Genomic DNA, 24,332 nt, shown 5'->3' with positions numbered 1-24,332 from the left:
TATTTTAAGAATATATATATATATATATATATATATATATATATATATATATATATATATATATATATATAGACATATTAGTTGAATTACAGTTGAAAATTACAGTTGATTTCATTTTAAACCAATGATTCATTGGTTGTATTTGAATGCAGAATTGTGTATGTTCTGTACAACTGTAGAAACTAGGTAGAAGGTCAGACAGTACTCGAGGCGATTGAGTTCAGTGGGTGTGATGTGGTAAAGAGATTGGAACACCTGCTCAGACAGAGCACCAACAACTAATAGCAAATGATTCCAGGAACCATCAAGCTTTGAATGGAACATATGCAAATGAGCACAATCATCAAACTAGTTTGCACAGTTATCTTTCCTATAATATATTACTAGAGTGGTCTGCTGTTTTAAGTGGAGTTATCTTTCCAAGTCTTGTATCTAGGTCTGCAATGTTTAAATACAGCTAATCAAATAAATAAATAAATCAAAGGAGCAACATTTAAACCGTATCTAAATAATTATTGCATTTCTCTACATAAAAGAGTGTTTCTTTGCAACAACAAAATAAGCTATGGTACTCAATGTAAAAACCCCCAAATATGTTGTCACATGGCTGTGGCTAATAACAAATTATGATAAGTGAAAAGTAAATTCATTCTAATGGGGGGGCAGGTAGCAATAGGATTAATGTAAGAATAAATCTAAAAAATGCTGCGTTAATTTCCCCATCCGGGGCTTGGACTTCCCTAGAGGCACATTTAATTCTGGGAAGAAGCAGTTACTCCAAGCTAGTTGTTACTAAAGACTTCTGACCAGTCAGTCAGGACTGAAGGTCAAGTTTAAAATTAGAACATGAAGTGCATTACTACTGAAAGTACAGGCTCAGGACATGTGGGGTTGTCTACACTAGAGTATGCTGACCTCTGACCCAAGTTATTTTCATTTTCATGTTCAAGGCTAATTAGTAAGCAGCTTTGGAGCAGTGAAAGGCTGTTCTGGGAATTTACAATTTTGTAAATTGTGGCGTCAAAAGTTTTTCAATAGAAGAAAAGGTTACTTTTTTAACATCAATAGGTTTATATAAATGTCTTCTGCCAGTATAAAAATACAGCTAAAATGTGTCCATGATTGAGTGTGATTATTTCCCATAAGCTTGTTATCTTTACTTTCCAAAATGTTGGAAGCAGGCTAAAAGTGTGAACTAAATACTGAAAGCATGTGTTGCTGGCGAAGAGGTTATTTCCTAAAAGAATCATCACTTTTTGTACATCTGAGACCACTGCCTATCTGGGTTTTTCACTGATCACAATGTTATCTGGCCTATAAAAGCTCAGTGCAACTGCAAACCCCACCAAGCCCCCACAGGCTTTCTAAATTTGTGTGCCACCAACTCCAGTTGAGAGCAGGATTCTTGAGCACTGAGGAAGTCATTTGTTGGTGTTGGTGCTGAAGGCCCAGTAGTTATTACATGTGTCTTTATGCTAGAAAGTATTGCTTAGGTATGACTTGAATCCCATTTATCAACTTCTACGATAAATGTGCAAACCATACTCTTTTATATGCAATGCAAAAATAGTCCTTTCTGCTTTATGAATTAGGGTCACCCGACACTTGGGGTATTGACCCTAATGTCATAGTCAGACCTTTACTTTCCGACTTTAATGAAATACAGTGCCTACAAAATTTTCACCTTTTGTTGCCTTATAGCCTGGAATTAAAATGCATTAAAATAGGTTTTTTTTTTCATTTATCTACACATCCTATCCCACAACTTCCAAGTGAAAAAAATATTCTAGAAATTTGTAGAAAATTAATTAAAAATAAAAACGGAAATAGCTTGGTTGGATAAGTGTCCACCCCCCTTGTAATAGCAATCCTAAATTAGCTCAGGTATAACCAATCGCCTTCAAAATCACACACCAAGTTAAGTGGCCTCCACCTGTGTTAAATTGTAGTGATTCACATGATTTCAGGATAAATTCAGCAGTTCCTGTAGGTTCCCTCTGCTGGGTAGTGCATTTCAAAGCAAAGACTCAACCAAGAGCACCAAGGCGCTTTCAAAAGAACTCCGGGACAAAGTTGTTGAAAGACACAGATCAGGGGATGGGTATAAAAAAATTTCAAAGGCCTTGAATATCCCTTGGAGCACGGTCAAGACGATTATTAAGAAGTGGAAGGTGTATGGCACCACCAAGACCCTACCTAGATCAGACCGTCCCTCCAAACTGGATGACTGAGCAAGAAGGAGACTGATCAGAGAGGCTACCAAGAGGCCAATGGCAACTTTGCAAGAGCTACAGGCTTTTATGGCCAAGACTGGTCAAAGTGTGCATGTGACAACAATATCCCAAGCACTCCACAAATCTGGCCTGTATGGTAGGGTGGCAAGAAGGAAGCCATTACTCAAGAAAGCCCACATTGAAAAACTCTGAAAGATTCTGTAGCCATGTGGCTAAAAGTTTTGTGGTCTGACGAAACTAAAATGGAACTTTTTGGCCTAAATGCAAAGCGTTATGTTTGGCGCAAACCCAGAACAGTGCATCACCCAAAGAACACCATCCCTACTGTGAAGCATGGTGGTGGCAGCATCATGTTATGGGGATGTTTCTCATCGGCAGGGACTGGGGCACTTGTCAGGATAGAAAGGAAAATGAATGGAGCAAAGTACAGAGAAGTCCTTGAGGAAAACCTGCTGCCCTCTGCAAGAAAGCTGAAACTGGGACGGAGGTTCACCTTTAAGCATGACAACGACCCAAAGCACACAGCAAAAGCTACACTGGAATGGCTAAGAAACAAAAAGGTAAATGTCCTTGAGTGGCCCAGTCAGAGCCCCGACCTAAATCCAATCGAAAATTTATGGCATAACTTGAAGATTGCTGTCCATCAGCGCTCCCCAAGGAACTTGACAGAGCTTGAACAGTTTTGTATAGAAGAATGGTCAAATATTGCCAAATCTAGGTGTGCAAAGTTGATAGAGACCTATCCCAACAGACTCACAGCTATAATTGCTGCCAAAGGTGCTTCCACCAAGTATTAACTCAGGGGGGTCGAGACTTATCCAATTATGATCTTTCAGTTTTGTATTTTTAATATATAATTTTTTTCTCAATAAAAACTTTTTTCACCTTAACAGTGTGGAGTATGGTGTGTAGAAAAGTGGAAAAAAATCATCATTTAAATGCATGAAACTCTGAGGCACTGACACAACAAAATGTGATAAAAGTTCAAGGGGGTGTAGATTTTCTATAGACACTGTAGATCAGAGATTAGGTTTTGACAATGTTTTGAATTATTAGTAGATAAGCAAACATTGATACAATATTACTAAGATAAACAATTTTAAATATTTAGTAAATTTAGTAAACTATTTATTACTAGCAATATCAAATCAACTCAGCTAATAGGTAGTATTCCCTTGTAAAGGGCAATGGCAAGATGTGTGGATTTCAATTCCTAGTATGTCCACTGAAGAAAAATATGCCATTTTAACACTGTGCCAGTATGTGTAGAGACATTTGTGAGGATACTTAGTACTGTTAATGATAAATAGGAGCCATGGGTATTACCTGGCATAGGTGTCCTTTCCTAACATCTCAGCCTTGCTAAAAGCTGCCATCAGAGAGTAGGAGTCTGAACTGATCCCCTCAAACCTCCAACCACCAGTCTAAAAAGTAATTAAATTCCATTGAGTAAAATTCCAGTTGTACAGCTAGTGTGTTCTGTCTGAGGTCTAGATGAAAGTTAAAAAGCACAAATGAGTTTATCCCTTAGCATGTGGCATCTGCACTTGTTTATGTTGGCAAAACACCAACGGGACTGACAGAAAATAGATAACTTTCTTTTCAGACAGTTCTCTTGAAAAAAATAACTTTACTCAGACATACCTTTTTCTTTAAATAATTCTACCTGGTGAATCATAAAAGAAGACGTGCATGTTGATTTAAAGTCTGTCCTACTAAGACTGTTTTGGACCACTAATATGTTTTTGTGATGTATGAGGAATATTTGATTGTTCAAACTGAATTACTGCACACCTGTTGATTAAATAAGTATATGTCGTTAGGATAAAAGTTCTATTCATCCGTGCAAAATAAAAGGGATAGTATATAATAATGAAGACTTGTTATGTTTTACTTGCCAATAAGTGACTCAAATTTCTCTTGGTTATCACTTCAGTGTTATGACAAGAAATGTGAGGTCAGTAAGGACACCAGCGAACAGTGAGCTATTGTGCTGGAGTGTGGGGTTTAATTTCTGACAGTAGCGTTTGTAGAGTGATGTATCAAATATCTTGATTATCTTAATTATTATTGTTTACTTCAGATCTTGATAACCAGGATTTATAAGATATTTATGTAATTTAAAACTGCATCACCATTGATTTATTAAGTAGTTAAATATGGAAATCATCATTTCCATTGACACTAAATTTAAGAGCACACACATTCACAATTTACCCAAATTCACACTTGTGATTAGGAAATTTCCCTGCAAAGAAAACGCTCGGTATTAACTCGGTCCGCCGGTAATACGGTGTCCATTTGGACATCAATAAAGTAAAAGCTAATGGTCGGGCGTGGTAATTGAATAGCTGGTCATGGTATGTGTCACAGTAGTTTGGCATACATAATGTTGATAAATGGATAGCGCCCAAATTGCTTTCGAACTCGTATGGCTATATTCCCATTCATTGTAATCTAAATTAAAATAACATTTGGTTGCATATGAAACAAAACGGTATCAAAGACACGTGTTTTTAAATCTGTAACTTAGGCACCGGTTAAAACACAATAAAATACCAATATCTCGAACTTTACTGCAAATTGGGCAAGGTTAATGTTCCAGTAAAAAGAATGACTGGGAACTTCCCAAACGAGGTATGATACTGTCCCGGTTTTTGGGAAGGAACCGCATAACAGTCTCGCGTTTTGATTGGTCCATGTCTGTCACATGAGTATGTCGTCACACGAGTGGAAAAGCTTGCAGGCATTTTTAACATTGTGATCAGAGAGAGAGTGATCTGCTTTCCACAACCTTACCATTAAAATATAATGTGGTGTTATGCTGTACTGATATAACAAACTATGGGTGATTACTTTATATTAATTATCATGTTATGCACAAATGTAAGAATTGGCTTTCTGTGGTGGTGTACTTTTTTTCTTTCAAGTAGCATATATCTATAATAGTTTTTGCGATATATTTTAATATAAAATGTATACACTATTGCAGTTTTGTTAGAGGATACATTAGTTTATCTCTAATGTAATCACAGTTTTACATATAGACTGCCCCTGTTTTCATTTACGTCGCAAATTCTGGGCCGCTTTGCTTTTCAGATAATGTCCCAAATTCTGGGCCGCTTTGGTTTTTAGATAACGTCCCAAATTCTGGACCGCTTTGGTTTTTAGATAACGTCCCAAATTCTGGACCGCTTTGGTTTTTAGATAACGTCCCAAATTCTGGGACCCTTTGGTTTTTAGATAACGTCCCAAATTCTGGGCCGCTTTGCATTTTCGAATTCAGCCCAGTTTTGGGGACTCAGCGGACAGCCGAGTTTTTAAGTCATCCATGCACAGTTTACCGTAAACTGTATCGTGAATTCATTTGAGAGTAACCCTTAGTACATGAATCAAAGCTAATGTATTTTTTTACTCTCCCCAGAAATCGTTTTTTTTTTTGTTTTGTTTTGTTTTTTATTATGAAAAAACAGAAATAAAATGTAAATTAAAAAAAACGTATTTCTTATTACATGAAGAAACTACATTGCGCTGAAATAGATACATGAAAATTAATTAAAGCAGTCGTTTTACTTTATTAAAGGCTAATATTAAAACATATTTTTGGGAAGGAACATGGTATTCCGAAAAAAGGACATCTCATTTATGTAACGTCCATCAATATATTGTAGTGTTTCAGGTTCTTTTTGGACAGAAATGAGACTGCAACTGTGAGTAGATGAAGGCCGTTTATTTTGACAATAATTAAATAATCACAAAATAAAATCATAAAGTGAGTTAAAGGAGACTGGGAGTCGAAAGTGAAAATAAATGATTGTAGTAATTTTTCTTTTACCCTACCCTTCCCAGTCTTTTCCCCGCCCCTCCCCTGAGTCTATATCACCATTCAAAGTGATATAGACTCAGGGGAGCACCCCAAACCACCCCCTAAAACGTTGTGGTGGTTCACCCAAAAACTCATGTCATGACGAAAAAATTCACTTTGCCAAGCCGTCCTGGCATCTGAACCATGAAAATGGTGACTCCCCCATGGGGCCCCGCCCCGCCCCCCCAAAAAAATCAAGTTCCTAACCCCCACAGAACCCGAGATACGCCCTGTCAAAAATGTCCAAAAACTACCCTTTTCGGGGTCATATCTCCATGACCCTGGGGCCTAGAAACCAGGTTGAACTTCCTAGGGTCATGTCTGGGGGCCCTCTTTCACAGGGAGCCATCCGTTTTCAAATGCTACATTTTCAACAAATGTACACATTTTCAGCATGATAGCATGTCAAGGTTGCATTTCCAATAGCTTTTGAGCTCCAGGTTGGCAAAAAAAGTCTAAACTGGTGTCCTTTCTAGCTGGAGACACGTCGCTTGGAGGGATCGACAGGGGCCCCGAGGTGGACCTCCGTATCTATTTTCAAGTCTTGGGGACCCCCGGAACCCGAGATGTAGCACCCTGAAAAATGTCTATGGGAAATCCCATTATAAAACCCCTTTGGGGCAACACCCACCATCTGGCGGTGGGGTGGCGTATGAACCCGTGGCCGACGTCTTTCTTTAGCTAAGACTCTTGTGCACGCAAAGAGTGCCCTTCTGAGTTCGTTGGCCCAGGGGTCGTGGAGATACGGGTACGATAAGAGACCACCCCCTTCCCTATGGCAAATCCCATTATAAAAACACCATCGGGGTAAGGCTTGGCCAATGGAGGTCGTGGGTCGTACTAACTCGAAGGAACCCATTTTCTTTAGCTAAGACTGTTGTGCATCTAAAGAGAGTACTAGCGAGTTTGTTGGCCCAGGATTTGTGGACTCATGGGGTACGACAGGAGGACCCCCCCCCCCCCGACCGCGATTTCCTATAGCAAAATATATACAAAAAATGTCCATTATATATAAGACCTGAAAAGTGCTCATTTGTAGTGTATTTATGCAACAGAAGCACCACTTTAAGTCCATTCCAAGTGTTTTGTGATCACAGTATCAGCTTGAGTGTATCAGAGCATAGTCTTGCACCAAAAGCGAGCAGAGGCGAAAAAAAGCACTATATACCCTATTCTTTAAAATATCACTTTGCAGTGCAAATTTGAGGAACGCAACCACTTAGCAAGTTGCAAATTGGTACTGCAATTTAAAGGCCTGTAGTGTCAGACTGGTAGTCCCTAACTGATTCAAGTGTTTTTGGAATGATTCCTGCAAAGACTGATTTATAAGAAAAAAGAGAGATTGACAAACAGCATTTTGCTTTATATGCAGAAATGGGCAACTACAACAGGGTGTCAAACAAGCTGTGAATGTCCCAGGAGGCTACAGAGTACCTCTGGGTATGAATCCAGATGCTCGCAGTACCTGTTCTTAGATGTCCGAAACCACTGTATCACTGTATAACTGTATACCCCATAAATATCACTTTTTATTGTGTATTTGAGGAACACAACCAATTACGAACTTCATTTGAATTGCTGTGCTATCAGAATACCAGTGTATAACTTTGCTGGGTATTGCAGTGTATGCTGGGTATCAAAAGTTTTACAAAAGGCTGTCAGAATTTTAAAAAGGCTGTCAAAATTTAAAAAAGGCCGTCAAAGTTACAAAAAAATAGGTGTGCTCCTAACCCAATACTTGTCTTTTTAATTCTTTGCATCCAAATACTTGTAATTAAAAGTTTTAAGAATTAAGCCTACTGTTTGTTGTTCTGCCCTAAACCAGCAGTTTGTCACCCAAATGTATTAAATAAACAGGGAGGGGGGGGGGGGGGGGGGGGTCATCAGGTTATTCTCCATTTTATTGTAAATGAGGTACCGTTCAGTTGAGCGAAAATTGTAAAGGGGTACTCGAGCTGAAACCTCCAGATAGAAGGGGTACAGTTTCAAAAAAAGGTTGAAAACCCCTGACCTGTATAAACTATCAGGAATAGATAAGGGAAATGTTGACTAATACGATACAATAGGATTTATTTGAAGTTGTTGAAGGGCACTGGTCTCTTAAACCCAGAAGTTCTGATAAACCCCTACGCCTCACTATATATTGATGGACATTACATAAGCAAATGAGATGTCCTTTTTTTTTTTTTTTTTTTTTTTTTGGGTATACCATGTTCCTAAATGTTTTCTGGGGAGAGTAAAAAATACATTAACTTTGATTCATGTACTAAGGGTTACTCTTAAATGAATTAACGGTCCAGTTTATGGTAAACTGTGCATGCATGACTTAGAAACTCGGCTGTCAGCTAAGCCAAATATCTCAAAAACTGGCCTAAATTCGAAAATGCAGAACTCGGGACGTTATCTAAAAACCAGAGCGGCCCAGAAATTGGGACGTTATCTGCAAACCAAATCGGCACAGAATTCGGGACGTTATTTAAAAACTAAAGCGGCCACAGAATTTGGGATATTATCTAAAAACCAAAGCGTCCCAGAATTTGCGACTTTATCAAAAAACCAAAGCGGTCCAGAATTTGGGACGTTATCTAAAAACCAAAGCGGCCCAGAATTTGGGACATTATCTGAAGCAAAGCGGCCCAGAATTTGCGACGTACATGAGGGTCAGTCTATATGTAAAACTGTGATTACATTAGAGATAAACTAATATATCCTCTAACAAAACTGCAATAGTGTGTACATTTTATATTAAAATATATCGCAAAAACGATTATAGATATATGCTACTTGAAAGAAATAAGTACACCACCACATAAAGCCAATTCTTACATTCGTGCATAACATAATAATTCATATAAAGTAATTACCCATAGTTTGTTATATCAGTACAGCATAACACCACATTATAGTTTAAAGGAAAGGTTGTGGAAAGCAGACACTCCCTCTCACTCTGATTACATTGTTACAAATGCCTGCAAGCTTTTCCACTCGTGCGACGACATATTCATGTGACAGACATCGACCAATCAAAACACGAGACTGTTATGCGGTTCCATCCCCAAAACCGGGCCTGTGTCATACCTCTCCCAAACTGTTAGGATAGTGGGCGTAATGAACCAAGGACAGGAGGCGGAGCTAAGGCCTCACGTCACAGCGGATGGATATAACGAAGCTTCTTTGAAGCGTAAAGCAAGTAGCAGGAAGAAATTAATTCAGCGAGATAATATATTACTGTATTTACATTTTAAAACTTCAAAGCAAAGTGATTCTTCAGTTCCGCAAAGGAACAAGTTGTGCTTATCTACTTCTTACTGGGTAAGTTTATGTTATTTAAACACAAACTGTAACCACGTAACGAGTATATTTGATTTTTTAAATCTCAGGTACATTTTAAATCTATTCATCATTCGTAATAACAGAGATTCCGTTTTGTTATATTAATGAAGCATATTTTTCTGCTTGTTTATTTTAGTTTAGTAGTGTAAACTATTTGGTATGTGTTGTACACATTTTGTACCATAGTTTTGTTTGTTATGGAACAGTATTTTATAAAGATTCTATAGATTCTTAAATTACCAGCAACTGCATTTTTATTTCTCTTGCGTTTACAGGTTAAACTTGTCCCTGGTCGAATATTTATTACAAAAACACTACGTGAAAGAAACACTCTCCTTTGGACTCGCAGTTAAACATTATCTCCAAAAATGAACGGAGTCTTGAAAATCTATGTGTTTGGAACCATAGTGTCACTGGCAGCTGCATTCATCGGACTGGTGGATTCCTTAGGCAGTTTGATGCATCTTCAGAAACTTGAACTCCAGGAGTCTGAATATGCATGGACTGGATACCAGCACTACCCCTGCACAGCAAATCTGCTGCAACAAGGGTCCCTCCGAACCAATAAAGCTGTGGGGTCATAAACAAGTACATTGATATTTGTAACTTTATTATTTATTTGTTTATTTAGCAGACGCCTTTATCCGAGGCGACTTACAGTAACCTTAACAGCGTGCTATTCACATTTTTAAAAAAAATGTATTTGTTGAATTAAGTACATTTAATAGCAAATAAAAAAATAATTATTGGTACACATCTGCACTATTTTATGTGAACAACAAAGAAACAACACTGGTATAAGCTGAAAAATGTTACTTGAATAAAGTTTGTTATAAAAGGTGTTTTAGATGTAAAATGTACTTTTATTGTTACAGTGAACTCTAAAGAGTAAAATGCACTAGTACTAACGAAAATAATATGCTGCTGTATTTCGTAATCCCCCACCAACCAGAGGGATAGTACAGTGGAGGTGCCTGCACAACATAATTATTTAGTCATTTCTTGAGACCAATGAATCCAATTTGATTAAACCTTGTACTAGACATTCCTTAGTTCTTAGTGTCAACTGTATGAAACTAACATCTGCTTGTCTGAGCTAATTGAAAGAGTATATCTTGGGAACCGATTGGCGCTAGCTCATATACTTTAAGATGAAACTTTGCATGTACATTTTTTTCAACTGTATTGAGTACCTTGGTTGTCTGTTTCATGTTTATGGATTTAGGGCACGGTGACCACTTTTTCAATGTTTTTTTTTTTTTTTTTTACGTTATATCCTTACATACCTTTCCTCGTACATGTATCACAATACCAACTACCAAGACAACATTATGCTTTCTGTCAGTAGTTGGAATGTGTGGAGGCTGTATGTGGAAATAGGATTGTGTTGATTTTAATATGCACTGTATTAAAAAGACAAATAATTTAAGCCACTGTTAATATGTGTTTATTTAATGTGCTGTTACTTTTCAAAAATATTACATTTTTGTTAATTTCTCTTTTATTGTGTGACATTGTGTGCCATTATTGCAACATTAAAATCGATTTTTAACTTTCTATCCTTGTAACCAATAATGGAGTAAATAATTAAGAAAAAAAACCCCCACATGTATCAGTAGTAACATATTCTAATACTAAAGTTATTGTAGTTGTTAGTCTTAAGTTTAAAGACATCCTTCTACGGACATCTTGTGGTAAGATGTTGCAATGCATTATAAAGTGGGAAATTAAATACCCTGCACATTAGTATATTACCTTGAAGAAAAGCTGTTTCCCGAGTTTAAAAAAAACAGGAAAATAAACACTTTTTTTTTTTTTTACTTAGTCAATACTGCCACTAGGTCACAATGCATTTAGCATGGTGTATCTATTACAGTGTATTTAATGTTGCCGAACTGTTAATGGTAAAATACATGTATTTAACATTTTCAATCTTATGCTTAGGTAAACAATGTAGGGAAATGATGTCATCTTTTATTATGACACAGCTCCTTTGTAGTTTTAAATTAGTATATACTTTTTATTAGTTGTAATGAACATAACTAAATAGAGTCTGGCTCCTCAGACTTTCTAAATAACATTTTTACTTCATTGAAGGTCCATTTCCAGGAATACATTAATTTGCTTTGTTTTAGTTGAAAAGTGGGCTAAATACATCTTGCAACAGGATGACATGAAGCTGTATTCTGTTTTCTATGGCGGGACGTATGTTAAATCTAGAAAACGATGCAGATGTCTCCGCTTGGGAACTGCACAAGACAGTCCAGTCAACTGAAAACGGACCGTTGGGTAAACTTCTGAGATCTCCGGAGTACAACCTCTTTCCACTGTCAGCAGTGTTTGAAAGTGATTTCATACAAGTATAGTACATCCAATGGTTTTTATTTCAGTTAATAGTCACTTTGTTTTTTGTTTTGTTTTTCAGAAGCAAGAGATGAATTAACTATGGGAAGCGGCAGCTGCAGGAGTGTATTTTATAATGTCTTAAATTGTATATTTTCCATACTTTTATATTTGATTAGAATAAGATTCAGAATATGATTGTATATTCATATCAGATCTGTTGGTCCACCTGAATAAATTGTAGGGGGTCAAATTCAGAGTGGGTTTCACATTTCAATTGAAAAACAATTGTATTCTCAACGATTTACAGGTGACAAAAAAAGGAAACAATGTGGATTTGCACAACATTCCCATAACCCTGACACTTGGTGTAACATCTACCGTACCATCACTGCCTCTCCCAAATATATTGCTGATTGCAAGGATGGAGGTCCCAGAACCTGATAATGCAACACCCTATACGGAACTCTCCAGGTATATGAATGAAATAATGTTCATGTTGATTAGAATCATACTTTGAAAAGACCAAGATGGTCCTTCATGTGAAGTGAGTGAGATTTAAAATAATAACACTCAGTAAAAATGTGTCTAACTTTAAAACAAGTTTAATATTTCACAGAACTACACATGGGATCAGTTCAAGCATCAGACAAGACTTTAACATTGGTGTGTGTGTATGTGTGTGTATATATACCATGAATGTGTATATATATATATATATATATATATATATATATATATATATATATATATATATATATATATAATATGAAACTGTGATACTAAACTGATCCTTTATATATTTGTATGCATTTCCTTGTACTCCCCCACAATAATCTTTCAATATATCCCACCTACTGTAAATTAGCAACCACATTCTCTTGACTACAAGCTGTGTAACACTTTCTCCTTATTTTCTTTGCAGAATTGTTCCGCTCAAGTTTGTAAAATTAACAGTCTGCGAGAAACAGAAACAGCTGCTTAAACTGCGCATGGCCAATGGCAAATCTTACTACCTGTTGCTCGACAGGATTCATCCAGATATTGTCTTTCTGAAGTGGACACGTCTAATTCACATACTTCGCTGTGGACTCTCCACCACTTTTAAAGATCCATCTGTTCATATGCCTCAAACAAACTTTTGTGATTCGTACAGCTCCTCATCTATTACATCACTGGAGGACTATGAAACACGGGTATGCGATTATCGTTTGCAAAAACAATATAGATTGCACTGAATGTACTTTAGGTAATTTCTTATATTTCAGGTTAGCCAATATTTAAATTGGTTTCAGCATGACATATATGTTTAGAATGATGTTATTTGAGTATATGCTTAAAATATCCGCCTAGCAGATGGTATTGATGTATTATTATTATTATTTATTTCTTAGCTGACACCCTTATCTAACGCGACTTACAATTGTTACAATGGGTACAGTCAACATTTTTTGAAGTTTGTCACTTGGGTATTCTGAGCAGATCTGTCCAACTCTTGCATCTGATTCGCTGGTGCTCAGAAACAAGCCAAACAGATGCTAATACTGCACAGATGAGCTCTCATCCCCCATTGCAATTTGAGATTAAAGATGGACCTGAAATATTGCCTCTAATGTTTTTTTTTTTTCAGAGACAACATCAGAAAGCAAGACAACAAGGAAAAAAAGAGAAACCTAGTAGAGGTCAATACCAATCACCCTTTCAGAAATGCAAGCCATTCGAAAGAAAGACATCCCTGCAAATAACAGATGACAATGAAAACAAGAGGTGAGGTTCAGCTTCCCAGTCCTGGTTAAAGCATGGCAGATATAAGATCCCACAATTTTGTATGGTCAATGTGTAATTACAACATGTGTATGTACTGACATGTTTGTTCTGTTTTTAGGATCCCTCGTGAAACAGGCTACCAAACCATCCAGACAAACAGTTTTTCTGAACAATATGGTATATACACACATATATATATATAAACATTATTTTAGGTTAAAGAGTGCTTGAAAAAAATAGAACAAACTAATTACCCCTCATGAAGTGCAAATTTGATTTAATTAATATGTTTTTTTTTTCTTTGTTTGTTTTTTAAACAAAGTTTTGTGAATAGGGCTGTACATTAACATAAAACAGAAATGTCACAGAATAAGCAGATTACTGCTAATGAAAACCCACAAATCACTTTGAAAATAACCTGAACTACAACAAAGCCAATTTAAATGTGGGTTTAAATGTTACTGATAAAAGGATGGAGTCCTTAATTCAAAAGTTTCTGGACCACGTTTCACAAACCACAAATGTGACTACATCCTGTGTTTATGTGGAGTTGTGTGCATGTCAGTGATTTAAAAATCAAGACATAGTGCTTCAGTTTTGTAATTTTAATTAGTTTTTTTTAAATTACATTTTGTTTACATGTTGTGTTTTTGTGTTTGTTTATGGCAATTGTTGAAAATGTGAAAATAAATATTTTGAATGAAAAGCACTTAGTTTTCAGTGTTTAAATCCTCACTCACTGCTAGAAAGCAGCTCAACTGCATACATTCAAGATGGAAAATGACTGCTACATACACAATAGCAAATGTGGCCTGTGTTTACATTAGAGTTTGTGAAACCTGGTCTGGAAAGTCTCTATTAGTTCATTCTGTTAAGGAAACTACTTAACTGTGTGTTTTGACTGTGTTCCAGAAAAAGAGCAAACATTGAGCTTTTGTTACTGCAACAAGTGTGATTACTGTCTTCACAAGCATCTGACAAATAGATGGAGTGATTCTGAAGACAGTAAAGAACAATCAGAAGATATTCCGTGTGAGGAGATGGATTATGGACTCTGGGAACGAGATGCACCAGCGCTAATGCCACTTTCCCGTCTCAGTGGCCTCATTGCCACAGGGCGGGGGTTTAAGACATTTTAGCCACAACTGTGCTCAATGTAATAAATATATGTAGCCCCCAATGTGAAACACATTGTGTGCAATTCATGATATTATTATGACTCTAATAACATTAGGTCATCCATCAGCTTTACCTTCTCAAAGGCTTGTAGGTTTCTTAAAAGGAATTATGATATATTCCTTGTATCTATACACTGTATAAGTTACCATAATATACAAACTGCCTGCTTCTTAAATCGACCGTTTCTATTTGCACTGCTTATATAAAATATTTGGTTTCTATTTAGAAAAACGAACAAATCATGTTATGAATAACATTATATTTATAGTGTTAGTTTGGAGTTTCCATTGCTTTGTATTTTGATCTATTTCTGCAGTGTACGGTTATGAAGCAGTTGCCAGTTTATTGGAAGGAATAAAATTGCAATCACACTGATATAGTGTGTGTATTTACTTATAGGGCACAACATCAAATTACTCCTGTTAAACCAGTCTTGCTTTGTAATTGCACATGCCCAATGTGTGCAGTATTCGTATTTCTGTCTGTGGGATATTAAATTCCACTTGCATGTAAACAGATTATCCAGAATACATATTGCTGAAGTATTCTGAATATGTTGTTCATGTAAGTGTTGTCTAATAAACTCCACCAAGCATAATGTATGTTTAGTATATCCCAGCTGTATTACTGCTAGCTCAGCTAGTAAAGTCCATAACCTTCTTAGCACTGGTGAAAACATCAAACAAAACCCCGCCAAAGAGCATCTAATTTTTTCGACACCCCTCACCACTCCCTGTCCATCGTGGAGACGTGGCGGTTCTCAGCCAATCTGATTGTTCATGTAGTTGTGGTGTGGACCAATCGGGAGCCGCCGAAGTGGCTGTTTGTAAGAGGCGTGGTCAGCGAGATCTTAGCTGTGAATGGCTCGCTGACGTTTTTTTTTAAAGGAAATGCGACGGCCGGAGGGCGTATATCCGGCAGTGTGAGTCGATTGGGTGGTAGTTAGAGAGAATATCAAGAAAAGGAAGGGTGAGTGGCATATTAGCATTAAGTAAATGTGTATGTATTTAAGTCAGAAATACATTTTACTTGTTTGTTTATTTCGTGGGTTTAGAAAATTGTATCTTCTGAGGAAAACAGTGCGTTGTAAAGAAAATGTGTTATTGTAATATACATTTTTAGCTTTATTTAATTGTTTTGTATATGCTGAATATTCCTTCTTTTAAAGTTATGTATAGATTAGCAGAAAGCACTGTATTCCTGCAGACGTTATTTACCACACCTCATCTGCACCTTATCAGTCAGTGGGAAAATGTATACATAACGGACTATCGCCACCATTCTGCTGTTTGAAACGTCACGTGTACTAAAATGAATATCTTTCTTTAATGATCACTTTCTAATATATACCGGTACTACTCGTCGTTTACTGCTGCCAGCTAATTTCCATTGTCTGGTTATTTGAATAACTTGTCGTTTTATTTGAATGTTGTTTAGAGAATCGCCCCAAGCTTTTTTATTTTGGTTCGATGTGGAATTAAGTATTCATTTTCCTAACAAAAAAGGCAAACAACTAACAAATAATGCAATGCGTTGTAAGCCATCCGTGTCTGACTAGAACAGCCCATCTCAAGTTACCAGAGACAAGTCTTGCACAGCAGGCCTAACTCAAGTTTAATTTGTCATGGTATCAGACCTCTAGTATTTTGTTACACAGTATGCACAAGAACCTTCAAATGGGTTTTTCTTGGTTGTGAAAAGTGGGACTTGTCAAGTATTTGGACTGATGCTTAAGGCTTTTCAGTAATGAACGCTTGCACAGTGGTTCTCAATGGCTAGTTCAGCGAGGTAAAATATTCGAATAAGTCATTCAGACAACTTTTATTTTCAGCTAATGCCTTCATATTGGCGGTTTACCTTCTGGTTATCAAACGTAAACCTAATTCACCATTTCATCATTATTCATGAAGAATTGTAGTAGTTGAGGATTCATTGTTATTGTGGTTAAGTAATTTGTTTAGACGTGGCCATACAAAAAAGATATAGTAATGTATATAATATAGTGTAAAATATACTACTGTTTTTTTTATTTAGGGAATAGTCCTAATAGCTAAAGCAGGTAAGCCGCCTTGGATGAAGGTGTCTGCTAAATAAACAAATAAGCAGCATGGGGAATGTACATGGTTGGTTTTGATTTATTTGATTACAATCTAAGCCTACATTCTTTCAACTAGTATTCCAAGACATTTAAGGTCGCAAGAAAAAAAGAATACCCAATAGTCCAAAAGTAATAGTTTGTTGTGCTTGTATGCAAAGTCATTTATGTATCTGTAATTCCAAATGTTTGTCTTTAAGTTTGCAGTAAATTATTATTATTATTATTTTATAATGGACTTGTTATGGTATAAATAAAAATCCTATTTATTATTCACTTAACTGTTGGTGCTTTGTTTCCAATAAGCACAGTGGGAAGAAAAAAAAAAATCAAGAATCTACACTAAGCCATTAGTGCAAGACTACTTATTGCACTAGAACATTAAAACCTCCATTGTATACTATCAGCACCTTCTTCCTTTTGTATAGGGGAGAGAAATGGCTTTGTTCACACTGTTTTACAATAGAACTGCATATTTAGTATTGGCCTATTACTTGCAGGATATGGCGCACACTTGTTTTCACACATCAGTGAGATGCAAAAACAGTGTTAGATCAGTTGTGGACACAGTTGAGCTCAGGGTACACTCAGTGCCACTTTGGCAAACGTTCTGTAAACTTACAGAATTACAGGGCTATTTGCCCTTGGTCAAGCCCCAACAAGATCACGTGTAACTGACAAGCTACTGTAAACTGTTCTGGGTATTTCTGATGGTTTTGTATGCTGATGTGGACAGATAACTACTTGGTGTTTTTCTTGTAAGAAACTGTTGTTGATGGTGGAGAATGGAAAGATGAAACTTGTAATTGTACTGTGCTTAAGTTGTTCATTGTTAGGACTTTTCTCCACAGTACCCAGTAACTAACTTTCTGATTCTTCAGAAAACTGCTTTGCCCAGACCAGTGCACTATCCTCATAATACAGTAAACTATAAATGACTACCCTATGCTGTTATTTTCTTTGTTTAAAGTTTTGTCTTTTTAGGGAGGGGGGGACCAAACAAACCAGAAACAATTTATGCACTCTGTATGTCTGTATTATCTGTGGTATTCATATTGGTGCCAAAAAGGATTTGTTGTGTACAGTAGGAAATTGCACAGAGCATCAGGCGTAGCTCCATAGAGTACCCATTTTCTGTTGTCCAAAAAAGCACAATTCTACTTTTTTAAACAATTTGTTGAATTTAATTAGGTCGCTCTTTCCTCCATCAGAAGCCTGGGATATCAAAATGGAGTGTCGACAGATTCTACTTTGCTTGGCACTCTATGTGGTGTGTACTCTGAGCAAACCCACTGAGAAGAAGGACCGCGTTCACCACGACCCCCAGCTCAGTGACAAAGTGCACGATGATGGCGAGAACTTTGACTATGATCACAATGCCTTCCTGGGAGCAGAGGATGCCAAAACCTTTGACCAGCTCACCCCAGAGGAGAGCAAGGAAAGGCTTGGGTAAGAAACTGCCTGGCTTCTCTTTACTCTAGGGAGTAAGATTACACCTGGTAGAAATTTCATTTATTGAAATAGGCGAGGGGGAAGCTGATGTAACAGACTGGGCAGATTAATAATTTTGGGTAAGTGTGCAGTAAACCTGGTTTTGAAAACCATTAAATGGTGCAATGGGGAAATACAACCTGATTCTGTCAAGCACAAAGGATAGCCCATCTGTTCCATCCGTCTGAAAGTTTGATTACACAATTCAGGGTTTATTACTATAGCACTTGGTTCTGAGAATATGTTATGATCTGTTTTTAGATGTCAACATATGTAATCCACGTTGCAAATCCCATTACTTTTTCAATTCTCACTTTATGCATGAATTAACTGTTTGCTGGTGCTGATCAAGCTACAACATTACTGTGATATTTTGTAACAATTTTAAGTCACCTTGGATAAGGATGTCTGCAAATAAATAAATAGTAATAATTACAACTGCTCTGAAGAGACTTTATTCATTGCTACATTCTTTTCTTTGCACTACTGTCAAATAATACAAAATAATGGCTTCCTCTTAATTGCAACTTTATAACCTTTGGGTTTGTATACAGCACTAATAACCAGTTTAACACACAAATGAGACATGCAGAAATGTGTCTTCACAATTTATTGGTTGTTTTTAAAGACTGCTGCTAAATGTTAGCATCTTGTATATCTACTAAGTACAATGTTTTCTAATACATACAATTGGTTACTTCCACAGAGACTTCCCTCTTGATGGTATCTATTTTAAAGAACATCTTTGTTCTATTTTCTAATTGTACATTGCCAATGTTTCCTTTAATCCCTTGATCAGAAATGGAGTAAAAAAAAACAAAAAAAAAAAAAACTGATTGGCTGTACAAATTTAGATTTAAAGGAGTACAAACTTTGCAAACATTGCACACCTGTGGCCATTTGATTGTATGGTTCATTGTTTAAGTACTAGGTATCTTGGTAATCATGTCCTGAGTATTAGGATTCTAACTTTACAGGATTGCTTGTGGTCTTGTTGGAAACTTAATAGCCTCTATGCTTGTCAGTGGCGATCGTGCTCTCTGGTCCCTATAACATTTTAAACTAACTAACTGAGTTCTATGCATGTAAATCTGGAAAAATTAAGGCTGGATAATCTTTAGTCCACTAGTATTTGAAGTACAGTGCCAGAAAACTAAAACTGCACTTAAATACAGGTAACTTTGCTTTCTTTAGTTAGGCCTAGTTCAAGATGAAATATCCATTGATTGTAGAGCAATACAAGTTTCTTAAAGCTAGAACAAGGTAATTTGTCTCTCCGTGCAATTATTATTATTATTATTATTATTATTTTTAATTAATTGATCTTAAACAAAAGTAAAATATCCAGCCCTAGTTTTCAATTTTTTTGTTTGGTTTGTTTACATCTGATATATGCCTGGATTTCTTCTCTGCCTTGCAGCAAGATAGTAAATAAAATAGATGAAGACAAAGACGGGTTTGTAACCGCAGAGGAGCTGAAAAATTGGATAAAATTTTCGCAAAAGCGCTGGATTTACGAAGACGTAGACCGCCAGTGGAAGGGGCACGACCTTAACGAGGACGGCCTCATATCCTGGGAGGAATACAAAAATGCCACTTACGGCTACATTCTAGGTAGGCTTCTCTTTTTAGAAAATGTCAAGCAACAACTTTCCGGCTCTCTTTCTTTTGTAGAATGATTGTAGATAAGATTGACGGGGATAAGGATGGGTATGTGACTGAGGATGAGCTGAAGGCCTGGATTAAAAAGGCCCAGAAGATGTACATCTATGCTAATGTGGATCGGCAGTGGAATGATTTCGATGTGAACAATGATGGGTCCATCTCCTGGGACGAATACAAAAATGTCACGTATGGCACATATCTGGGTAAGAAGGTTGTGGTGAGAAACCCCAGAGTGAGCCACTTGTCAATAGCTTGAAGTCTGATGATACTCGAGTAGTCTGTGTACCCACTCTTCAACCAAATGTTAAGCATAAACGTAAGAAGGCTCACAAGTTGGGTTTGAAACTTTTCTTCCTCCCTGTCCTCTTTCTGAATTCTTGTAGACAACGAGGCGTTGTTCAAGAGCATCCTTAAAGTTTCCCTTATTTTTAAAATGGCCTTTTTGTGGAACGGAGAAACCTTGGCTTGCTTGCTTGCATTTTGGGCTTTGGTGCTGTACTTAATTTAGACTTGTTAACAGTAACTTGATACTGTCATTATTAAAATGTGAAACAATAACAGCAATGAACATGCCATTTTAAAAATAAGGTTGCATACAGGAAATGCTGTTTTTTTTTTTTTTGTGAAAGTATCTAGATTACATAGTTGATTTTCCTCTCAGATGACCCAGAACCTGAAGATGGTTTCAACTACAAACAGATGATGACAAGGGATGAGAGGCGTTTCAAATTGGCAGACAAGGATGGCAACCTGATTGCCACCAAAGAAGAATTCACAGCTTTCCTGCACCCAGAAGAGTATGACTACATGAAGGATATTGTAGTTCTGGTAATTTGTTCATATTCTTATAGTAACTACAATAGTGAAGTACCAAACTAAGAAATGTACTGTACGGATACAGACCAGTTGAAACAAATCAGGATGTTTGGGCAGATAAGTATGTCTTAAGAAACACTTGACTCTCTTAATTCCTCTGCCAAGTGTGTTTTAGAGCCTACCATTAAAGGAAAACCCTGTCCACAGTTCCTATGTCCTCCCAGCATAGTATCGGGAGGTAAAATGAAATCCCTTGCCTAATTTATAGATTCAAGATGGCAGTTGAACATTTTCAGTAAGTGCTTTTAGGTTGAAGAACTTAACTCTCTAGTTATAGCTAGTTTCTCTGCAGTTTCATATTTTGATGTTGGTAGTTGAGAATAAAAATTCACTGGGGACAGTTGTGACTCGCTTCCTATAATGGTAGAAGAAGCTGCAACGATGTGGTTTGTGTAATACCCGAGTAACCAGTTTTATCCCCTTGTTCAATCCCCAGGAAACAATGGAAGATATTGATAAGAATGGAGATGGTTTTATTGATCTTGAAGAATATATTGGTAAGATGTGTGGTGTTGTCGTGTTTTTTGTGCCTAAATGTAATGGCTACAAAGTAGGGGGGAGGGGGTATATGTTGACCTGCATCTGTGCTACAAAAGCATAATTTTATTTATTTATTTATTTTTGCCTTACAAACTTTTTAGGGGACATGTATAGTCATGAAGGAGACCCTCAGGAGCCTGAGTGGGTGAAAACTGAGCGGGAACAGTTTGTGGAGTTCAGAGACAAAAATAAAGATGGTAGGATGGACAAAGAGGAGACCAAGGACTGGATTATGCCTTCAGACTACGACCATGCTGAAGCGGAGGCAAAGCACCTTGTTTACGAATCTGACCAGGACAAGGTGAGAGGCAGTTTTCTTGTACTCTGTGGGTGCCTGTGTTCTTTCACTCACACTAGCTTTGTTTATTATGGCACTGAACAATTTAACTGTTAAACATCAGTCTTTTAACCGTCGTCTTTTAAAAACTACATGTTCATATTACTTAATATTTAAGTGTCTTCTTGAACTGTAAGTGTTTAACTATTTTGTTTTGTTTCTTTTTAGGATGGCAAACTCACTAAAGAAGAAGTTGTAAATAAATACGACTTGTTTGTTGGAAGTCAAGCAACTGATTTTGGAGAGGCCTTAGTACGGCATGATGAGTTTTAAAGCTTTTGTTAGTTATTACTTGAACAAGTTTCTTAACTAATAATTTATTTTATACTTCTTCCATTTAACACATTCTCTTTCCCGAGACTGTTTGTTTGTTTTTGTTGAGAGAGAGATGGGGTCCTGCCCCATAAACATCACTGCAGGGCATCATTATGACACTGTTACCTTTTTCACTCGCCTCCCATATTTTATCCCTCTTTTTTATTTTTGTATTTTGATTGCAAATTGAAGAATGCTTATTTCTGTACACTGAGTATTTAGTTAAGTGTAATTCAAGGAATATTTTGGCATACAACAACTGTTTGGAGGAGAGAATAATTTACCATTTGTCTTTTGCACACACAAAAGTAATGTACTCTTCAACAGACTGACCATAAGCTTTCAGCCATTGCAGTTATTTCCTTAGGTAGTCTGAACCTGTAATGAAATTCATAACCAAGCCTATGTGAGATAATCAGCCCAGATTTATTGAGATAATTTGGCCTTTTGTATTAAAAAAAAAAAAAAAAACAATTGGCCGGTCCTGTGTTTAGCTGTTCATTTTCACTATTTTTTATTTTTATTTATTTATTTCTTAGCAGACGCCCTTATCCAGGGCGACTTACAATCGTAAGCAAATACATTTCATGTATCACAGTACAAGTAATAATACAATTAAGAGCAAGATAAATACAATGACTTGTTTCAAGCAAGTACAAGTGTGACAAAATACAATTCAATAATACAGCAGATAAGTGTCAGTGATAGTTACATCAGGATATGATTAAATACAAAATACTACAGATTAAACACTTGGCAGATTACAGTACTCTCAAGTACAGGATTAAATGCAGTAAAATAGGGGGCAGATAAGAGCAAGTAAAGCGCATTTAAGGAAGGGTGGTAAGTGTCCCAAGGGAAAACACTACATTTGTCAGAACACTACACTACATTTGTCCAGAAACCTTTTCAGATTTTGTTATGGCGATAGGAATATTGGAAAGAAAATTGAATAAAAAGTGTGCCTCTGTTATCTTTAACTGTAATGCTGCTGCTTCAGGTTGTACATGTGCAAGGGTTTATCTGGTGAAAGGCAGTTTGCTGCATTCACTTTATACTCTTAAGCAACTTTGGATTTACCCTTTTGAGTGTTGCCTTTTAAAAGCAATTTAAAATGTGTATAAACCCTGTAATATGTGCATCGTAAAGTAATTGAGAATGTTTCTCAAGAACATTCTATTGGGAGATCTACTACAGATCAGGTGAAGGCAATACTAGTCCAATTTAGAATTTAAGGCCCTAGTTGGAAGAATGGCAGAAATGGAACCCATTACCCTGTTCCATTTTTTTTTTTTTTTTTTTTATATAAGGGTTTTTTTTTTTTAAATCTACCACTGTATTCCTTGGAACATTTTGTAGGTCATAATTTGTATTCCACTCTACCATATAAAAATTATAATTAATCAAAATTATAAGTTGTATGAAAGGTGGATACAGTAGAGAGCCATATTGAATTGTAACCAGAACTGTTGCTGTTAATCAGAGTTTGAAACCATGTGTAACTATTTGATGCAGATTTTTTAAATGACTTACTACTGCTATTTCTTAGTAACTCAAAGGACATCTAAGAAATTGTACCACACACTTTGAAAAATATTGCATGAACACTTTTTATTTTCTTTAAGCCACTTGAATTGTATGTAATGCTAAAATGGACAGTCCTGTTTCTCAATAATAAACATTTTTAATAAAACCATGGTCCATTTTATTTGATAAACTCCCATGGAGTTAATAAAATAGTTAACACATTAACTGAAATACGCTGCAATTGTTCATTGTAAAGTCTTTCTACTGGAGAGACACATAGCTGCGGCTTCATTACGTACGTTCACATTCTTCCTGGATAAAGACCTTTTTGTGTATTTCAGGCTGAAAATGCCTACTTGGTCTCATAATTTCTGAGAATTTGGTCATGAAAGCCTGTATTATAGTCCTGATCTATTGGCAAGTGATTCCATGTCAAAATTGATGACTGCAAAATTAATCTCCATCAGTTCAGGTGTGCCTAGTCTTGGTTCTTTTAGCTTTTAAATCTACATGTATGCAATAAAATGATGAATGTCATAACAAACCAAAGTAATATCAACCTATCAACACCTTTCGTTTAGTATGTTTCTGGTCCTTGCTTATTCAGATCAGTTATTCAGGAGATGATATATAGCATTCAAAATACCAATTGAATAAAAATGATTGTAACATATAATTCAGGTAAACATTTATTCATGCATAGTACAAGCTACAGTAAGTATAGCATTGAAAGCAGTTGGGAGTAAAGTATTACAATAATGTACA

General features: G+C 36.4%; 2 protein-coding genes and 1 long non-coding RNA gene across 5 annotated transcripts; all 3 read left to right on the top strand.

The window, feature by feature from the left end:
- Positions 1-9,191: 9,191 nt before the first annotated feature.
- On the top strand, positions 9,192-10,989 carry LOC117419368 (uncharacterized). Its single transcript, XR_004547254.3, has 2 exons — positions 9,192-9,411; positions 9,708-10,989. It is a non-coding gene; the product is annotated as an uncharacterized LOC117419368 (long non-coding RNA).
- Positions 10,990-11,639: 650 nt separating this feature from the next.
- Positions 11,640-14,681, top strand: LOC117419700 (Golgi-associated RAB2 interactor protein 1A-like). The gene is made up of 6 exons (XM_034926308.1): positions 11,640-11,792; positions 12,086-12,249; positions 12,644-12,971; positions 13,406-13,542; positions 13,661-13,719; positions 14,455-14,681. The coding sequence occupies exons 1-6, from the start codon at positions 11,640-11,642 to the stop codon at positions 14,679-14,681; spliced, it is 1,068 nt and encodes a 355-aa protein (XP_034782199.1).
- An 895-nt stretch (positions 14,682-15,576) lies between these two features.
- On the top strand, positions 15,577-23,733 carry LOC117419787 (calumenin). 3 transcript variants are annotated; one of them, XM_034032899.2, is made up of 7 exons: positions 15,577-15,690; positions 18,028-18,265; positions 19,982-20,175; positions 20,634-20,800; positions 21,285-21,345; positions 21,490-21,689; positions 21,894-23,733. In XM_034032899.2, the coding sequence occupies exons 2-7, from the start codon at positions 18,045-18,047 to the stop codon at positions 21,996-21,998; spliced, it is 948 nt and encodes a 315-aa protein (XP_033888790.2). In that variant the 5' UTR covers positions 15,577-15,690; positions 18,028-18,044; the 3' UTR covers positions 21,999-23,733. The 3 variants fall into 3 exon arrangements, with proteins under 3 accessions (XP_033888790.2, XP_033888789.2, XP_058841825.1); XM_034032898.2 differs by lacking the exon at positions 19,982-20,175 and adding an exon at positions 19,728-19,921 and having other exon boundaries at positions 15,625-15,690; positions 18,008-18,265; XM_058985842.1 differs by having other exon boundaries at positions 15,626-15,690; positions 18,008-18,265.
- The last annotated feature ends 599 nt before the right edge of the window (positions 23,734-24,332 follow it).

Source organism: Acipenser ruthenus, chromosome 14 (genome assembly GCF_902713425.1).
Source record: "Acipenser ruthenus chromosome 14, fAciRut3.2 maternal haplotype, whole genome shotgun sequence".
Classification (NCBI taxonomy): Eukaryota; Metazoa; Chordata; class Actinopteri; order Acipenseriformes; family Acipenseridae; genus Acipenser; species Acipenser ruthenus.
The sequence above is the reverse complement of the archived record's forward strand: the minus strand, read 5'-3'. Positions and strand labels throughout refer to the sequence as shown.